Source organism: Rhinopithecus roxellana, chromosome 7 (genome assembly GCF_007565055.1).
Source record: "Rhinopithecus roxellana isolate Shanxi Qingling chromosome 7, ASM756505v1, whole genome shotgun sequence".
Lineage (NCBI taxonomy): Eukaryota > Metazoa > Chordata > Mammalia > Primates > Cercopithecidae > Rhinopithecus > Rhinopithecus roxellana.
In genome coordinates this window covers 78,160,767-78,180,377 of record NC_044555.1, presented here as the reverse complement: position 1 = coordinate 78,180,377, position 19,611 = coordinate 78,160,767, and the positions used below count along the sequence as shown (strand labels likewise).

Genomic DNA, 19,611 nt, shown 5'->3' with positions numbered 1-19,611 from the left:
CTCTTGTTATTCCATAAGTATTTTTGCCAAGATATGTCTCGCGTTCCGGTTGGGCGCGGTGGCTCACGCCTGTAATCCCAGCACTTTGGGAGGCCGAGGTGGGTGGATCACGAGGTCAGGAGATCGAGACCATCCTGACTAACACAGTGAAACCCCGTCTCTACTAAAAATACAAAAAAATTAGCCGGGCGAGGTGGCGGGCGCCTGTAGTCCCAGCTACTCGGGAGGCCGAGGCAGGAGAATGGCGTGAACCCGGGAGGCGGAGCTTGCAGTGAGCCGAGATCGCACCACTGCACTCCAGCCTGGGCCACAGAGCGAGACTCTGTTTCAAAAAAAAAAAAAAAAAAAAAGATATGTCTCAAGTTCTACTGATACCAACAATAAATGATCAAAGCCCAGATGAAAGTTTTACGGTTCACTTAATGTGCTGATAACTTCTAAACTATGAGTATCTACTCAGTTTGTTTCATCAACTATAAATATAAAGCTCAAGATGGCAGTAGGACTCTGAGTATGAATCTAAGGCAGGGGTCCCCAACCCCCAGGCCATGGACCAGTACCAATTGGTGGTCTGTTAGGAACTGGACTGCACAACAGATGAGTGGCAGGTGAGGTAGTGAAACTTCATCTGTATGTACAGCCACTCCCCATTGCTTGAATTACCACCTGAGCTCTGCCTCCTGTCAGATCAGCAGTGGTGCTGGATGCTCACAGGAGCACAAACCCTATTGTGAACTGCACATGTGAGGGACCTAGGTTGGAAACTCCTTATGAGAATCTAATGCCTAATGATCTGTCACTGTCTCCCATCACCCCCGGATGGGACCATCTAGTTGCAAGAAAACAAATTCAGGGCTTCTACTGATTCTACCTTATGGTGAGTTATAGATTTATTTCATTATATATTACAATGTAATAATAATAGAAATAAAGTGCACAATACATGTAATGCGCTTGAAGCATCCCCAAACCATTCCCAGCCAATCCTGTCTGAGGAAAAATCGTCTTCCATGAAACTAGTCCCTGACGTGAAAAAGGTTGGGGACTGCTGATCGAAGGGCATGTTTTTGCATCAATAACATTGATTATAGTGATATATTACCTGAAAAAAATTTACCAGAAAGAAACTGCGCTTTAGCGTGACTTATTGCATGCATTTGCTCCTACCAGACTTCATTGTTTATACTTCTTGGGCCAATGAAAAGTTCAAACAATTAACTGTTATCAGCTTAAAAATGTAGTGGTTTATTTCATCATGAACTTTTACACATAAACAAGCAAAAAAGTTGTCTCTAGTTTTAATAGGATGTTTTGTTTTATTTCTGTCTTTCAATGTTTATTTTAATCAAATGCTATATATAGTCAAATGTTAATCTTTATTATATTAATAAATTTTCCATGAATAGTGCCAGTTAAAAAGCACTGTTACTCTGAAGTATGGCTTTGATGACAGCCAATGAGGTATTGATTATCTTCCTTGGTCCACTACGGGTGAGCTTGCTAATCCATGAGGCTTAAGACCTTCTCAGTAGGATACCACATAAGCCTAAGGGTGAGATGGAGCCTTTCATATCAAACTCTTGTATTCCTGATCGTGGAGCCATCAGGGCAACCATCATCTTAAGAGAAAGTCCAGAGTACCATCAGTAGGTCAAAGCAGCACAGGAAGCCTTAGCCCTTGAAACAGAAGCTATTCTGGGATGACTGGTACTAGCCCAGGATTAAATGTCCAGAGTAGTCTGGAGTTGATTCCAGTCTCTAAGAACTCTGAAAAAAGTTCTAAGATGGAACAGGGAAACCTGAAGCAGAAAGAAGCTGTGGTCTTTCACATCATCCCTTCGTTGTCCTCCTCTTCTGTCCTGGAGATTGGCCACTATAGGAGATACTGCCCATACTACTGGTCAACCAGTAGTCAAATGGGTGTCATGGTGGAGAACACAGAAAGGAAGAGTAGTCAAAGTGCAGGAAGAACACAGCCAGAAAAAAGCCAGGCAAAAAATCAGCTTCTCATTCTTGACCACAATTTAGTGGAAATGGGATTGGCACAGTCACATCTTCCTTCTTTATCAAATCCTCAGGCTAATGCTAGGTCCAAGTGAGGATAACACTGGCTTGGAGGTTGAGTGAGTCAGGGTATCTTGGAGCCTTTTTCTACCTGTAGAAACTGTTATGTTCCCTAAGCCTTCAAGTATACGGTATAAATCCTTATTAGGTAACATGTGTGTGGTATGACTATCAAATTAGATATTTGGATTCATAAACTTTCCAGTTACCATTATTGAGCATTTACAACATAGTAAACCAAATGTTTTCTGCAAAGGGCCAGAGAGTTTTAGGCTTTGTTGCAACTACTCAATTCCACTATTATTGGATAAAGAATCTATAGACAATATGGAAATGAATGGGTGTGGCTGTGGTCCAATATAACTTTATGAAAAAGGCTTGGATTTGGCCTATTGGACATAATTTACTGACCCCCATGCTCAATCTGCAGTAGACTTGTAACGTATGTAATTTCAAATATTATTTCTAACAATCACTTGCAGTTGGTAGTATGATTTTAATTTTGCAGACAAAGAAACTGAAGCTCAGAGGGCTTTACAAACGTGTCCAAAGTCACAACAGCTAATAAGTAGTAAAGCCAAGATTCAAACTTTCAGAATCTCTTTTCTGCTGTAATCTAAAGGGGACTTTCTACTATTGTGTGGATATAAGTGACACATGCCACCTTTAAGTGCCAAATTTTTAATATCAATTTTTTCATAGAAATCTTTCTAAGGTTTTGATGGCTCAGGCTATGCTTAGACACAGCAACAATTACAGAATTGCACATAGCAGAATGATGCCACTGGCGCCAGGAGTGCTGTTTGCCAGTGAATTGATGGTTTCAGCTGACTCTTTTCTATGTTGGCTGCACCTGTTCTTCTGACTCACTTCATCACTTCTTTCTGGTGTTCTGTTTTAGCTTCCAACTCATCTGCAATGTGCTCTCTGTGTATTATAGGAAGAACTGAGGTTGCCAAGTTAAACCAGATCATGTTACTAAACGACTGATATCAGTAGGTTCTGGCCTATGTGTAGCTTTCATGCCTCTTTCCTATATTGGATTGAAAGATATAAAATAGACATTTTTGTAGGTCAAAAGTGGCAGTTTTATACGGCTCAGTGTAATATTAAAGGGCACTGACCTTGACATACGCATTTTTCTAGGGCTCATGAGGTTTTTCTTCCGTTGACCTCACAGCTCATGGTGGTGCTGCAGATGATTAAAGCAGCAGTAGATTGCAGCCAGAAAAGTGGGCTAAGATCTAATAACTCCTCAAATCCACTGTGCTCTATAACAACAGGCAGGGTCAGAGGGCCAGAAGTCAGTCAGACTGCCTCGGCACTAGTCATCTGCACACTGAAATAGTTTTCAAAGTTTGTTTTTTTCAGGAGCTTTTGCACAATTTTCTCCTCAATCCTCTTTATAAGAATGACATAAAGCAGTCAGATTGACTAAACAGACTCACAACATGGTGACTGAATTACTAAAGGGCATGAAATAGACATGAGAAAAAATCTGGAAACTTGGGAATAAAAACCTCCGAAGACTCCTAAAATATCAGAAACTGTACTTAAAGAGCAGGGATTCATCACAAAAAGACTATGAAATGCATAATATCTTCCTCTCAGTTCAAAGTGGGGATTCTTTTTTTTTTTTTTTTTTTTTTTTGAGATGGAGTCTCGCTCTGCTGCCCAGGCTGGAGCGCAGTGGCACAATCTTGGCTCACTGCAACCTCCGCCTCCCGGGTTCACGCCATTCTCCTGCCTCAGCCTCCCGAGTAACTGGGACTACAGGTGCCCGCCACCACGCCCGCCTAATTTTTTTTATTTTTAGTAGAGACGGGGTTTCACTGTGTTAGCCAGGATGGTCTCGATCTCCTGACCTCGTGATCCGCATGCCTTAGCCTCCCAAAGTGCTGGGATTACAGGCGTGAGCCACCACGCCCGGCCCAAGTTGGGATTATTTTCAAAGGGCTCTATGTGAGTATGCATGTAGTATGCATATTTCTACTTCTATAAGGGCTGATCTATTTTCACTTATGCTAAAAACAAAATAAATCAATGGCATAAATAAAGAAAATTAAGAGACCACAAAGATGTGTTGTTTCTAGATTCAAATTTCCAGGGGTAAACAGTAGGGACTTTATATGATTTCTGAAGATAAAGAATCAATACAGATCAAACTTTAAAATAAACCTATAGAAATAGCAGAAATTAATAAAAAGACATGATAAACTTCTGATATAATTTCTTCTCCAAGGAAGAGAGAAAAACTTTCAGTTATCCACAACATTTAGGCATTTTCTTGGAAACCAGTAGAAAGTACATGTTAAGAAAGTTAAAGGAAAAGAACATATTTACCTTGTTCTCCACCTGGACACTGTCACCTTCTCCAAGCACTGCTGTGTGATGAGGTTCTATTTTTTTTTGTGCATCATCGGGCCCTACAAAACCAATGACCCACTAATTTAATACCCATTATAGTACATTTGTTATATGGTTACTTATTTGGTTAACTATATAGCACCACAATATTTATTTTAATTTGTGAAATAACAGACTTAGTAATTACCTTAAATCTCTTGGTTAATTATATTTGTTATTATTAAAGCCCGAAACTAGCTTGTTTTCAATTTTGAAAAAGGACAAGGAGATGAATCCTGGGTTGTGTTTCCATTTACACTTTAATGGATAAGCAAAGTCCTTGGCATTATGTGCTCATGTTTACTTAGGTAAATTATAAACTTTATAAGAATTAAGAATAGTTAGAAAAAGTATCAAATGCCATAATTAATTCATTTCCACAAGTATTGATTGAATACCTACAATGGCCTAGTACTATGGGACAATACAGAGACATGCAAAGTAGATTCCTTTCATAGAAATAATTCAAAATCCCGTTGGAGCAAACTAAATCTATACACACAAAATAATCAGAGAATAATTCAACTGAAAAATAAGTAAGTTGGATAGCTATTGAATAACAGCTATCGAACTCTGAATAAGACCCTGTTCTAAATGTTGTGGGAATATTCAGGATAGATAAATTTCCATCTCTTCTATACTGAGGTTTACAAATAAAATAATACAAATGAAAGTGTCTCTTAAAGGCAATGATAAATTCGTAAGCAAAGTTCAATAAGAGAACAGGGGTGATGGGGGCTTGTGCAGGTCTAGGGACCACAGATATTTGTCGTGGAGGAGGTAAGACTTGAACAGAGCTCTGTAGGATTAAACCATAAGAGGCAAATCTGGGGAAAAGGGCATTCTAGACAAGAGAAAATATTGTGGTGAAAATTCTACCATTCCTGGAACAGTCTTTTGGGAAGAACGTTGGAAATGTAAGCTGTCTGCAGATCAGGGAAAGCCTTTAAACCCATGTTTATCCATATAAAATTGAGAGCCCTTGAGGTAGGGGTGTGTGTGTGTGTGTGTGTGTGTGTGTGTGTGTGTGTGTGTGTGAAATTACCAGACCTGTTTCTTGGAGAAATGACTCTGATGGCAGAATGTGGAGTGAATTGGAGGGGACAAGACTGAAGTTAGGATGACCTGTTAGGAGTTTGCTGTAACAGTCTAAGTGAAGATGAATTACAGTCTGAATTGAGAAAGTGGCAACAGAAAGATAGGGATGAATTTGACAGGTGGAGTTGAAAAAGAAATCTAAAGGATTTGGCCACAGTGGGAGAGAGAAAAGTCTAACATGATTCTCACTAGGAGCAGAAGAATGTAGTGACTTGAAGATTGCAAGAGTAGTTTTGCAAGAGGAGGCTGCAGATTGGAGAGGCCAAAGTGCACCACAGAAGGCTGTAGAGAGGGGGTGAGATTTGGACTAGGTCTTTCAGTTGGGAAAAAACCCCGATATGTTAATGGGCAAGAGAAAGAATATTTCAAATTGAGTGAGCAGCCCATAAAATGTCTTGGGAGATACCCCTGCATGCCCTTTTGGGATGTAAATAAGGGCATTCATGTGACAAGTTGGAGCTGAATAATCAATAAAGAAATGCTTATTTAAATGAAAACAATAGCTTAGCAATTATTATGTAAACAGAAACATAATTTGTGAATTTTGGACATATCGGTTGGAGTCCAAACAACTATATTTTCTAGAGAAGTCCTTCCCATCTCCACTTTGGAAATAACCAATATGAGGCAGCAGAGTTCATTCTGATGCTTGCAAATATGAAATAGGATTCTAACAGAGCAGGAGTTCTTAACCTGGAGTCAATGTCCTCCCAAGGAGTCCATGGATACAATTCAGGGCATGGGTGGACTTGGATAGGAGATAAATTACATGTTTACTTTCACTAACACCTAAATTGAAACTATCTTTTCCTTCAATCATGAAGGTAGCCAACAAGCCACAGTAGTATAAGCTGGGCTGACGACTTTGTCTGCAGCAGAAATCATAGATATTTTCCTATCACTTTATGGTTTTGTAGATATCTCAAAATATAGTTTATGTTAATTATTACTTTAAAATTTAGAGCAGGCCTGCTACTAGATCATGTCATGTCAAATGTCATTAAAGAAGCACGCATATAGCTATATCCTAAACCTGTTCTTTTAACATTTTCATAACTGCACTGATTTTAAAAACATTATTTAAGGAGGCAGGGGGCTTGGCAGATGTCAAAAAGGTCCATGGCAGTAAAAAGATCAACAACTTCTGTCCCAGAGGAAGTGGTGTGCTGGATAGCTTATCAGTTGGCTTTCAGGAGTAACAGGGAGAACTAACCTGATTTGTAAGTGTGTGCCAATATCTGTGGTGTAAATACTCCCACTGTGGCCAATTTCAACCTACTAATGTGAGGCCAGGGAAGGCACACAATCAGCTCCTGCAAGCTAGCAAGAGCCAGGCCCAGCATAATACTAAAGGTTTCTCCTCCATCAAAGATTTAGGTCAACAAATGTCATGGAAACAAATGATAGAACTCCACTGATTTTCCACTTATGCAGGGATTTGGCAATAAAAGAGAGGTTTGGGAGTTAAAAAAAAAAAAATCTCATTTAGAGTTGAGTAATATTTTTAACTGTGATACAGAGGAGCATTCTATTAAGTGTGCTTTACTGAGATCCCCTGGGAGCAATGAACCATGTCTTTATCTTCAACTAACTCATATATAACACCCGTTACCCACGTGGTCCACTCCTGGCCCCTAATTTTGTCATGTAGGATGTTTTGTGATACATATACCACAACAGTTTATAAACTCCTTCGCTATGTTTTAATGGAGTGAGCTGGCAAAAGAGTGCTCAAAAATAATGCTGAATTGGTATTTCTCTGCACCCCATATCAGGGGAGCTTGCTTGACTATGGTGTTCATTGGTCTGTGAGGAAATCTTAATTCAGCAACAGAGTTCAGCTTGTCCAAAGGGCTCTAACTCTAATTGTACGTGGGATGCAATTTCTGCCCATTCTCTTTGCAATCTCAGTGTTGGTACTAAAGAGGTCATTTGAAATGCTCCACTCTAAGGTAAATATTTATTTCTTTTTGAGACGGAGTCTCGCTCTGTCACCCAGACTGGAGTGCAGTGGTGCAATCTCAGCTCACTGCAACCTCTGCCTCCCTCCATTATTCTGCCTCAGCCTCCTGAGTAGCTGGGACTACAGGCGCCCACCACCACGCCCGGCTAATTTTTTGTATTTTTAGTAGAGATGGGGTTTCACTGTGTTAGTCAGGATGGTCTCAATCTCCTGACCTCGTGATCTGCCCGCCTCGGCCTCCCAAAGTGCTGGGATTACAGGCGTGAGCCACGCCACCCGGCTGTAAATCTTTATTTTTATTTATTTATTTTCTTTTGAGACAGAGTCTTACTCTGTTGCCAAGTCTGAAGTACAGTGGTGTAATCATAGCCCACTGCAGCCTCAAACTCCGGGGCTTAAGTGACCCTCCCACCTCAACCTCTAACGTAGCTGGGGCCACAGGCATGCATTACCAAGCCCAGCTCATTAAAAAGTTTTTTTTTGGTAGAGGCAGAGTCTCATCATGTTGCACAGGCTGGTCTCAAACTCCTCGGTTCAAGCAATCCTCCCACCTCGGTCTCCCAAAGTGCTGGGATTACAGGCATGAGCCACTGCGCCTAGCCAAGGTAAACCTTTCTTATAGACACTGGAGTCAGGGTTCCAGGTTAATAATAACTGCAAGTGTACTTTTAGCTTCTGCATCATTACATGAAATGTTTAAAACAGGGTCAGAGAAAGCAAAGACTGATTCTATCTTTATTTCCAGATCATTTTTATGTTATTCATCCATCTAGTTATCTCCTGAACCTAAAATAAGTCTCAAAAAATGTACCTTATTGTTTCTGACTACTTTCAATTATAAACAGAGCCAAATCAGATAACAAATAGTTTCCATTGGGAATCACTGCCAAGAATGTTAAATCTAATAGCACAGTTAAGGAAAAAATTAACTGAAAACAATTTAATTGCAATTTTTTTGCCTAAACAGTCATAAAAGGGCAAAATACTTCAAAACCTATTTTAAAGTTAGTGCTGCATCTTCAGCGTGTGATTAATTGCTGTACAACTTTTCTGCAAATGCCAATTTTTCTTTTCCTTTTTTCTATTTATAAGAATTGCTGTCCTATTTATTCTCTGTTCTATACACTCCAGTACTTCTATCATAGGTTTGATATCATCAATTTTACATGTGTAGTTGAAGCCTTCTTATCTGATGCAAATGAGATTGTTAATTGAAAAAGACAGTCAAACTACCTCAAACATTTTATTTTAAATTAAAGCATAAATGTGCATTTGTTTGTAGATTTTTAGAAATACCCCTGTAGCAATTTGGGAGGCCAAGGCAGGGGGATTGCTTGAACCCGGGAGTTCAAGACCAGCCTGGGGAACATAGGGAGACCCTGTCTGTACGAAACATTTTTAGGTGTGGTGGTGCACACCTGTCATCCCAGCTACTCAGGAGACAGGTGGGAGGAGTGCTTGAACGGAAAAAAAAAAAAGAAAGAAAGAAAGAAAGAAATATAGTTAAGGTGGGTTTACGGACTTAATTGAAGCATTTTCTTTTTAAAGCATACCCACAATGCACCACGCATTAGATTATTAGAGTTTCCCCAAATCTTTCACAAATTCAAAGGCATTTTCTTATTATTAAATTTTTAATTTTTGTGGGTGCATAGTAGGTGTATATATTTTGGGGTATATGAGATGTTTTGATTCAGGCATGCAATGCAGAATAATCACATCATGGAGCACAGGAAGTATCCATCCCCTCAAGCATTTATACTTTGTGTTAAAAACAATCCAATTACACTCTTTTAGTTATTTTAAAATTTGCAATTAAGTTATTATTGACTATAGTCACCCTGTTGTGCTGTAAAATAGTAGATCGTATTCATTATTTCTATTTTTTTGTACCCATTAACCATCCCCACCTTCCCCTGCCCAGCCCCCAACTACCATTCGCAGTCTCATGAACTCATGGTAACCTTCTTTCTACTCTCCATGTCCATGAGTTCATACCATTTTGATCTTTAGATCCCACAAAGAACTGAGAACATGTGATGTTTGTCTTTCTGTGTCAAAGACATTTCCTTTAGCAATTCACTTTTACAAAGCATCTGCCTTAGTTGTTATGGAAATACCAACTCTCTTTGCACATTTACTTCATTAATTTACAACTGTTTAATTAAATTACATAATGTCAATTATTGGTGCAATTAGCATACATGGACTGAGAACAAACACAGGTGCCTTTAAGTCCACTACAACCCAGCTGATGGGAGCAGCTATGGGCAGGCAGACCAGGGAGGAGCTGATCACCCTGGGTGTTCAAGCACCTTCCTCAAAGTATTCACCATAGAATGAAGAGCACTGGGCAATCCAGTTAGTTGGATAAATGGAGGTCAATTATGAGGGCTGCTGGTGCACATTGGTGTCTCCCTGCCTTTACTGCAAGATCCAGAGCCCGTTTCAAACTGCTTAATATCACCCAAAACCAGAGCACAGAGGTTTGTGCTCAAAAGGTTAGCACAAACTAAGCATGAATCATTAGTTATTTAAATAAATTCAAAACATTTTACTGCCTTTGTAAGCCAGGTTCATTCAATAAACACAAACAAATGTTTTTAGATTTCTAAATATTTTCTAAGCACCAACAGTATACTTGATATCAGGCCTTCTAGGGGACTAGAATTCAAGCTGATAAACTGTACCAAGCTTCAAGGATACAGAATGTAAACTTTTCTATCCTTTTGATCTCTGCATTAATGTGTAAAGTGATTTTCAGCACAGTTGCAGGGAAGAGATTTGGTACTGGTATCTATGGGATATACTGGTTTTCTGACAATGTATTTTTTACTTTCTTTTGACTTCTATTTTTACCATATGATTCACGGATTCCAGCTGTGGGCTGGTCAAAGAACTTTTCGCCTCAGCAAAAGATTGTTGTCCAAGGTCTCTCCCTCTATTGCACACTTTTTAAAATTACTATTCAGTAGCTTAGAAGGCTCTTCATTGTTGGAAAAAGCAAATATATTAAAAATTAAGAAGATCCTTGAAAAGCATACAGTGAGTACTTTCAGATGAGTCTCAAATGAATACTTTATTTGAATAAGAAAATGAGAATTCTACTAGTCTTATTTTAGCTCTGTTAACTATTTTTCTTCAGGGTGTCATTAGAGGACAATTACATAGCTTCACAATACTTACCTTTACCTTTAACATGACTGACTGACTTTGACAACTAGTTAGACATCCAGCATTTTCTTTTTTTCCCCCCTTCTTTTTTTTTTTTTTTTTTCTTTTTTTTAAGACAAGAGTCCCGCTCTATTGCCCAGGCTGGAGTGCAGTGGCATAGTCTTGGATCACCGCAACCTCTGCTTTCCGGGTTCAGGTGATTCTCCTGCCTCAGCCTCCCATGTAGCTGCGATAACGGGCGTGCACCACCACACCAGGCTAATTTTTGTATTTTTATTGGAGACAGGGGTTTCACTATGTTGGCCAGGCTGATCTTGAACTCCCAGCCTCGATCTGCCTGCCTCAGCCTCCCAAAGTGCTGGGATTACAGGGGTGAACCACCATGCCCGGCTGTCCAGCATTTTCTAATATTCAAAACTCCACCTGTTTGTAGTCAAACTAAATTTTGTAGTCAAAGTAAATTGTAGTCAAACTAAATCTTTCAAGCACTTTCTGTAATCAGTTAATATTTTAATAGCCCTCCTAAATTTCCATTTTATGCAGTCTCCTCAGATTATTTCCTCAACCCAAGTTGCAGCCCATTTATTCCAGTCCGATACACTAAGTATATATATATATTCATTACATCTACTTCAACTGAACGTGTTTGACATTTTGAAAAAGACAATTCCTTGCTTATCACTTCCTGCCATCTGTGGTTCGTTGGTGCCAACCTAGTTTTATAAGCAAGATAAAATTGAGGCAGTAAAGTCAGAAAACATTTTCTGGATTTTCTCTATTTATTTTATAAGTCAGTACATATTCAAGAGCTATTTCTGTTTCATCATTTGTTTTTCTCGGATGATTTGTTCTTGCCCTTTTGTTTTTCTCATTAACCGCCCATTAGGGTGTTGGTAGGAGGAAGGGAAGGAGATAAAATTCAAATGAGGTCCTTTAGCCAGCCACTCACTGGTTAAAGCACAGTCCCAAGAGGCCAGTTTTGTGAGCTGGATTCTCTTCACGGTCCAGTTTATTCTAGACAGATGCAACTTTGCTCCAAGGCTACAGACCCATCCCCTGCCAGATGTTTTGCACTGTGGTCCATGGTCACGAGGGGGGACCGGGTCAGTAAATAGAAATGACTCAGGAAAATCCTGCCTCATCTCAAGAAAAACAAGTGGATGTGTGGGTCATTCTTATCCCAAGAACTGCAGAGCATTTCACTTGTTAACTTCTCAGGCTAAAAGTCTGTCAGGAAACAAGGCTCTAACTACTGCTTAAAACAGGTTTTGGCAATTGCTTGTTAATTTCTTTCCCGTTCATTCTCTGCAATTCATTTAAACCAAAATCAACTGTCACCTTTGGTAGAGCTCACAGGCTAAGAAAAGTTTTCACTATTATAAATGGTTGAAACAAACTAAAAAATAGCCTTTCATGACACATGAAAAAACATGAAATTCACATTTCAGTGACCATAAATGAAGTTTTATTGGAATAGCCACCCAATTTGTTTATGTATCATCTGTGGCTGCTTCTGTGCGACACGGGAAGGGCCAAGTAGTTGCAACTGAGACTATATGCCTTGCAAAGATGAAAATATTTGCTATCTGTCCTTTTACAGAAAGTCTTCTTCTCCCTGCGTTTTCTCATTCTGCACAAACATTTCTGTTATCCTTACCACCTTAAAATTCACGTGCTTTCTTTATTTCCATTTGTGCAGATTATTTTGTTGCTCTTGAAATCATAAATCAGGAGCACTACCCTCCATAAAAAACTTTTTTCTCTCTATTTTTATAAAGCACTATGTGTTTCTCAGGATTTTCAGAAGATCATGGAAACAAATGATATCTCATCTCTTCCAGATGGTTAATATAGTTTAAGGTGTGTACATATAAACTTATGATACTACTACAAGACTTATTTTCACACTTTCTCCAGTGCTAAAATAAATGAATTTTGCTCCTGACCCCTAATTGAAATGTTATTCATTGAAAAGGGAACTAAGCCCATTTGTACTTTATTAGGAATAAATTCAAAATGCATGAGTTCGCATTACCATTATTTTCCAGAAGAATAATTTCAGGCAATTGAACATCCTTCTTGGAGAATAAAAGGAATGGTTTAAATAGCTCTGGGTGTGGCCTTCTGTCCCTGAGCAGATGTTATCTGTAAGCCAGCTGCCTGGAGCTGGGAGTGTATTGCCCAAGGAGGTGGCCATATTAGGGCCCCAGAAAGTTCAGTGCTGGCATCCCTGCAGGAGTGGGTGGAGAGCATCCAACTGCAGAGGGTCTCAGAAATGGGGATTCTTGGCCTGTACCTTAAGATGCCCCACCCCACCCATACCTGTCTGTGGGGATGAGGAGGGGAAAACGGGAGGCTGGTTCTCTGAGTTTTCTCAGAAGTATAACTGGAGATGCATATATTCTGGTACAAGTAATTTATCTGGGAGGTGATCTCAGGAAACGACAGTCCAGAGCCAGGAGAGTTAGACAGAAAAGGGAAGACAGACAACGAAGGGTGTGTCATCAGGCACACTCAGGTGGCTTGGCTGTAATCCCACCGGGAAACTAGTAAACAGCGTTTCACGCAGGCTTCAGAGTTATCCTGCCTGATGGGTCAGGTAGCTTCTGGGAATGTTAATTCTCCAGTACTTTCATCCTACCCTGATTGGTTTCAGAGAAAAGCCTTCAGGCAAAGTGACACAGATACTGGCTATTGTTAGTTGGTCAGTGGGCACTCAGGAAGTAAGGGCCCAGGGGTGTGGGTGGGGTACCAACAGCATCTGCTATAGCTGTTTTCTCCCAGTCCTACAGAGAGCCTTTTATTGGAACCCACGGCTGCTTTAAGGAGGATAGGAAGGCGAGTAGATGCAGGCAGGAGCCAGGCTGCTCTGCAAGCCTCTCTCTCCCACCTGCTCTGTCCCTTCTGCTGCTGGGTTCGCTAAGGGATTTAGACTTGAAAAAACAAGTTAGATGGTGCTATCTCTGCATTGTCATTGGACAAAAGGTAGGGGGTGGAGCATGAAAGCAGGATTGAGGAGACCTTGGTTCTGGCCCCACGCCTACCAATGTGTAACCCTGGGAAGTTCAACAACTTTCTTAGATTTCACTTCCTCATCTATAAAATGAGCATTGGTTGGGTCTCAAACATCTTTTCTTGATTGGACTCAACAAGCAACATATATACAACCCTCGGAAGAAGAGAAAACCCACTTTCGAGATTTCTCAGAGGAAACTAGCATTGCAAATTCACCTCCTTCCACTTCCTTCTCCCAGGAGATAGGCAGATTCCTGCTCCCCTTGGAGCTCACTGTAGCTCCATCCCTTTATTAGTATGGAGGTTGCCAACGCCTTAGCGAGGTATCAAAACACAAAATGGTGCCTGGACTTTCATCTGTGCACAGAGTGTGTCATGACTGGTGTTCGTATTCTCTTCCCTCACTGAATATTCCGTAAGCTGAGAGGTGCCCTGCCCTGGGCATACCTGTGCTGGCATATAGAGAGGGCTGGTGTGGGAGAGAAGGTGGCATAGTATCAATTACATAAAATGGTGTCATCCTACCTTTTTTCCTTTCAGTAGTTTAAATTAAATTGCAATTGAGCCCTAAGTGACATAGCCATAACTTACCAATATACACATCTCCAGATATGGTGTATATGAAGCTTGTCCACCCTGGAAAGGACCAGCAACATTAAAATGTTAGTGTCCAAATGCCAAAAGGAACAAAGACATACACGTTATTACAAACATAAAGATGAACTTGGAGATGAAATCCTTTTCTTCCCTTTAGATAGACATTCTAAGATTTAAGTTCTGTGAACTGTTTAAAATATACACTGACACTCATATTGTTCTCTTTCTCACACACAAACACAGACACACCCCTAAACCTAAATGACTTGGTCCCAAATATTTAAGAAGTACCCAAAGTAGACAGTGTACAATTCACTTGGCTGTGTATCTACAGGCTATAAGCTGTATTGTCAAACAAACTATTCCTTCCAGTTGTAATGTTATGATAGTAACGGCAACACTCCAGTCTGGCTTTATTTTCCATTTGTTGTGCCTCCAAAGTGAAGTGTGAAGCTGATGCTAGAAATACGCTTTTTTTTTTTTTTTTTTTTTTTTTGAGCTGGAGTGCAGTGGCGCCATCTCGGCTCACTGCAACCTCTGCCTCCCAGATTCAAGTGTTTCTCCTGCCTCAGCCTCCCTAGTAGCTGGGATTACAGGCACACGCCACCACATCTGGGTAATTTTTGTATTTATAAAATTATTTAATAGAGACGGGGTTTCACCGTGTTGGCCAGGCTGGTCTCAAACTCCTGACCCCAGGTGATCCGCCCACTTTGACCTCCTAAAGTGCTGGGATTACAGGCATGAGCCACCGCACCTGGCCTGCTTTTTTGTACTTGGTTGCATTCTAGTATCAGTGCATTCTAGTGCCAGTGCATTCTAGTTGCATTCTGGTTCCAGTGAACTCCTTCTTTTTATCTAGCCTAACATAGAATATGCATCAGTTCCAGGGATACAGGGATACATAATCTTCAGGGTATAAATGGACTCCAGGATGGCCTGTGAATTCCCTGGAATTGTTCACACAGTTTTTCAAGTATGTACACTTTTCTGGGAAGAGAGTACATAGAATTCACCAGATTCCTACCATGACCCATGGGGCCAAGAAATCAAAATCACTGACAATAGGCCATTTGCACTCTCAGCACCAACACCTAATTTTCATGGATGTTTATATATTGTATCTATGGCTCAGAAGAGATGCTGTGTTTCCACTGAGAGATATGAACCCAGAAAAGACACAGTCAAAATGGAATCATGATATCCCTCCATGTGCCTTCAGTGGAAAAGGAGATCTGGAAAGAGAATGCAGGGCACAGTTCAATGCTGGAAGGACAAAGCCCACACTGGAGTCTGTGTAGGAGTCAGCGTGATGACAGAGTAAACAAAGGCAAGTGCAGAAGGAGCAAGGAGGCCACAATATGTTCCAAGGATATGATTGCCATGGCAGATGGCTTGAAACACCCAGTTGGATACAAAAGAAAAGCTATAACTGAGAAAACATAAATTAAGTCTCACTAAGAAAATCTGAAGGATGGCAAAACAAACGCACTTGAGCAAGTGCCAGAGAATATTTTCCCATCCTCCTATTTCACAGTTTTTCCTCTCTGAGATTTTACTAGAATAAGTAAGCTCTCTGAAAGTAATGTTACTTATTCATAGTTTACTCGTTTTTCTCCCATATTAACCCACTCATACTTAGTCTTCCAAGCTTGGTCTACCATCATTTACTGAACATCTACCATGGGCATGTACTTTAGACAGAGATACAAAAATGAATAAGGCATAGCCGGGGTGTGCAAATTGTTCACCTTTGATGCAGGGAGGTCCATGGTAGATGCTGAAAACACATGCTAACAATTTACAGCCAGATTCCATGTCTTATTCTGGATGGGCTGGCTCTGCTGGAGCACTTCTTTCTCTGTTTTCTAATGAATGCTGAGCTTTTCTACTTCTATTTAGCCTGATTTATAATCATACTCTACAACCAAACCCATTTCTTCTCTGCTTTTTCAAAAATTTCTCCACGGACTATTGTTTAAGTTTCTTTTTCGGAGCACCAATAGCTTCATTTTTTCTGATTATAAAAAAACACATTAATTTAAAAATATTTTAAGAATATGACAGTGTGGGACATCTAAACTGAAAATCTTTCTGCAATCTTCATTCCTACTCTGACATAAATATTGTTAGCAATTTGGTATTTGTGCTTTCAGTGTTTTTTTTTCTTTTATGCACTATAAGTTATTTCCTTAAAAACTAGAACTAACTTGGGTCGGGCGCGGTGGCTCACACCTGTAATCCCAGCACTTTGGAAGGCCGAGGGGAGATCACGAGGTCAAGAGTTCGAGACCAACCTGGCCAACATGGTGAAACCCCGTCTCTACTAAGAATACAAAAATTAGCCAGGCGTGGTGGCACGTGCCTGTAATCCCCGCTACTCGGGAGGCTGAGACAGGAGAATTGCTTGAACCCGGGAGGCAGAGGTTGCAGTGAGCCGAGATAGCACCATTGCAGTCCAGCCTGGGTGACAGAGCAAGACTCGATCTCGAATAAATAAATAAATAAATAAATAAATAAATAAATAAATAAATAAAAACAAACTAGAAATAACTCAATATTCTATTTTGGGTACCTTTCCATGGCAAAACATAGAGAAGTAACTCATCCTTCGGAAAAACTGCATGGCATTCCATTGTAAGCACATGTCGTAATTTATACAACGAATCCTCTATTCATGGTTTAAAGGTATTAAAAAATGGTTACCCCATTTGATAAAACCTCAAAACTCCCAATAGTTCAACCAGGCTTTTATTTGAGTTCATTTTGATTGTTCTAATCTCATTTCTCCTCCACCTGCTTTGCTTCCTGTTCACCCTCCAAGCAGAAATCTGGTCCACAAATAATTGCCTAGGTCTGTTCTCTTTCCTTTTTTATCTTTTTACATGATCTGGAAGGACCAAACATCTGCTTAAAGGAATGGCCAAGTCAATTTATTAAGTGCGTTCATATATTTTTACTCTTTGTAAAAGTCTTCTGTTAGGATATATTGTCCATCTTTGCCAGTAATAACACAATTCATGTTGCTGATTGGAAAGCACAGAGTGTTAGAGGGCATGGAATAGGAATGAAGGCAATTTACCTTTTTCTTTCTTTTTAGCATGATGCCTATCTGCACTTGCTTCTATTAATTTGTTTAATTTCCACTAAGCTTTGTTTCTTAAGCCTGCTGCAGAAGAAAACAAATGCCAAATTTCATGAATGCTTACTATATGTTTAACAACAGCCACATTTTATGAGAATTCCTTCTCTGTTAAGAGCAGGATTGCATTAACGAAGAGATCTCTTGTGAGATTTTCAGTTCCTTCCCATCTTTCTTTCTTCCCCCACCTCTCCTCCCACTTTTATGCCCTGCACCAAGAATTGATGCCATCCCCCAATTTTTATTGCTTTGTCAGAGGTCACACCCCGCTACATTTTCCTTTCTTCTACAGATATAGTCTGCAAGCTAGTGCCTCTTTGCAGCTGAAAAGCTCTTCCCTTCCCTTGGGCAGTGACGAATAAAATGAGTTGGGAAAGAGGTCACATTTTCGTTCTGGCCCCCTAGGACAGTTAAGTCAGCAACACATTTCAAGTCAGACCTCCCTTAGCCAAACATTGAAAACCCAAACCTTTAAAAAAATATGTAAATCATTTTCTGTGGCCGTTGCTCTCATTTCCAGGGAGGCTCCTAATTCTTACAAACGTCCCTAGTGAGAGCTTTCCTCAGCCTACATTCCTTGCCTTAACCCAGGTCATTTTCCTTCTGCTCAGTGTTAGAGTTCATTATTCCAATGAATTTACAAGTATTCCTTACCACCTGTATGTGCAGAAAAAATAGAAAAACATGGCCTGGTGACACACCAACACCATTAACAGAGATAAGGGCACTGGGCTAAGGAGAGATTGCAACCCTTTACAAACTCTGGGTCACACTAATTGCCAGACCGCAAAGCAACCCTGGTTCCTAAGAGCCTCCTCCCATGCCCGCAACCCCCACCCCACCGGAAGTCCCCACATTAGCTTTGGCAGGTAACTCCCTCATCTTGGACCTCAACCCTGGCCTCCTAGGACAAGAGGCAGACCTGCCTGGTTCTTCCCTCCCGCTCCTCCTTCCATCAAATTCTTTATAATTTTTATTTTAAAATAATTTCAGACATACCAAAAAGTCGCAAAAATACTACAGAGAATTATTGTACACCATTCACCTAGATTTCCCCCAAAGCTAACACGTTTACATATATGCTTTATCATTCTTCTTGCTATAAATATATGTCATTCTTTTTTTTTCTGAAATATTTGAGAGTAATTTGCAGACGTGTAGCCCCTTTACCCTGAAACAATTTTCAGTATGTATTTCCTAAAAACAAAGATATTTTCTCACAAAACTATAGTGCACTTATGGAAATTATGAAATTAACATTGATACAATGCTACTATCTATGTACGGATATTCAAATTGTGTCAATCATCTGTGTAATGCCTTTTATGGAAAAGGAGAAATAAATTTCTAGGCCAGGATCCAATGTGCGATCACACGCTGCACTTACTTGTCATGTCTGATCTTCTTTCATTTGAAACAGCTCCTCAGTCTTTTTCTTTCATTAGAAGTACAGACCAGTTATTTTATAGAATGCCTCTCAGTTTGGGTTTATTTGATGTTTCTTCATTTGATTGAATTGTTTGCTAATCCCTGTCCCTCCTAGATTTAGAGAATTTTCATTTATTTTCAATACTTAAATTTTTAATTCAGAAGAGCACAAAGGATCAAATAATGAACATATATGTTTGCCATACTTATTTCATACCTATCTTTTCTTTAAGATAAAAACCATACAGGTGAAAGAAATGTCCCCTAACTGGTTGCTGCCAATCCATTTTCTACACGCTTAAATTGCACCTTTTTAGAATCTCCACTTAAAATCCTTCAATGGCTCCCTGTTCTATCCCGGGAGAAGCCCAAACTCCTGACAGACAGACTCTTCTCAATATGGTCCTACATTTCTCCAGTATCATGGTCCCTCTGCCTGCCCCACCTCCATATTTAATTCTATCCAAGCAACTCCCCCTTGGGGAGCGGGGAAACAAAGCACAGCAGCAAACCTTAAAAGAGGCTTTGTGGAGAACCATGGAAAACAAACCAACTAAGCAACCAAACAGCAACAAAAATGAGCACACAGCATTACAGGCAGAAAGTTTCTGTTTCAACATCAGCGCATCACCCTCAGGGAGATCTAGGACCAGACTCTTCATCTCTTTAAGCCTGTTTGCTGCTTTGTAAAATAAGGAATGAATACATATAACACAGAGTTGTG

At 40.0% G+C, this 19,611-nt stretch overlaps 1 protein-coding gene across 1 annotated transcript in view; it reads right to left on the bottom strand.

Moving 5' to 3' along the window:
* LOC104664531 (pirin) overlaps nt 1-19,611 on the bottom strand; it is a 46,930-nt gene that overhangs the window by 9,123 nt on the left and 18,196 nt on the right. The window contains exons 3-4 of the mRNA XM_030933642.1: nt 14,312-14,356; nt 4,408-4,490 (exon numbers count right to left, since the gene is read on the bottom strand). Coding sequence (XP_030789502.1) covers nt 4,408-4,490; nt 14,312-14,356 — 128 coding nt within the window. The remainder of the gene's footprint in view (nt 1-4,407; nt 4,491-14,311; nt 14,357-19,611) is intronic.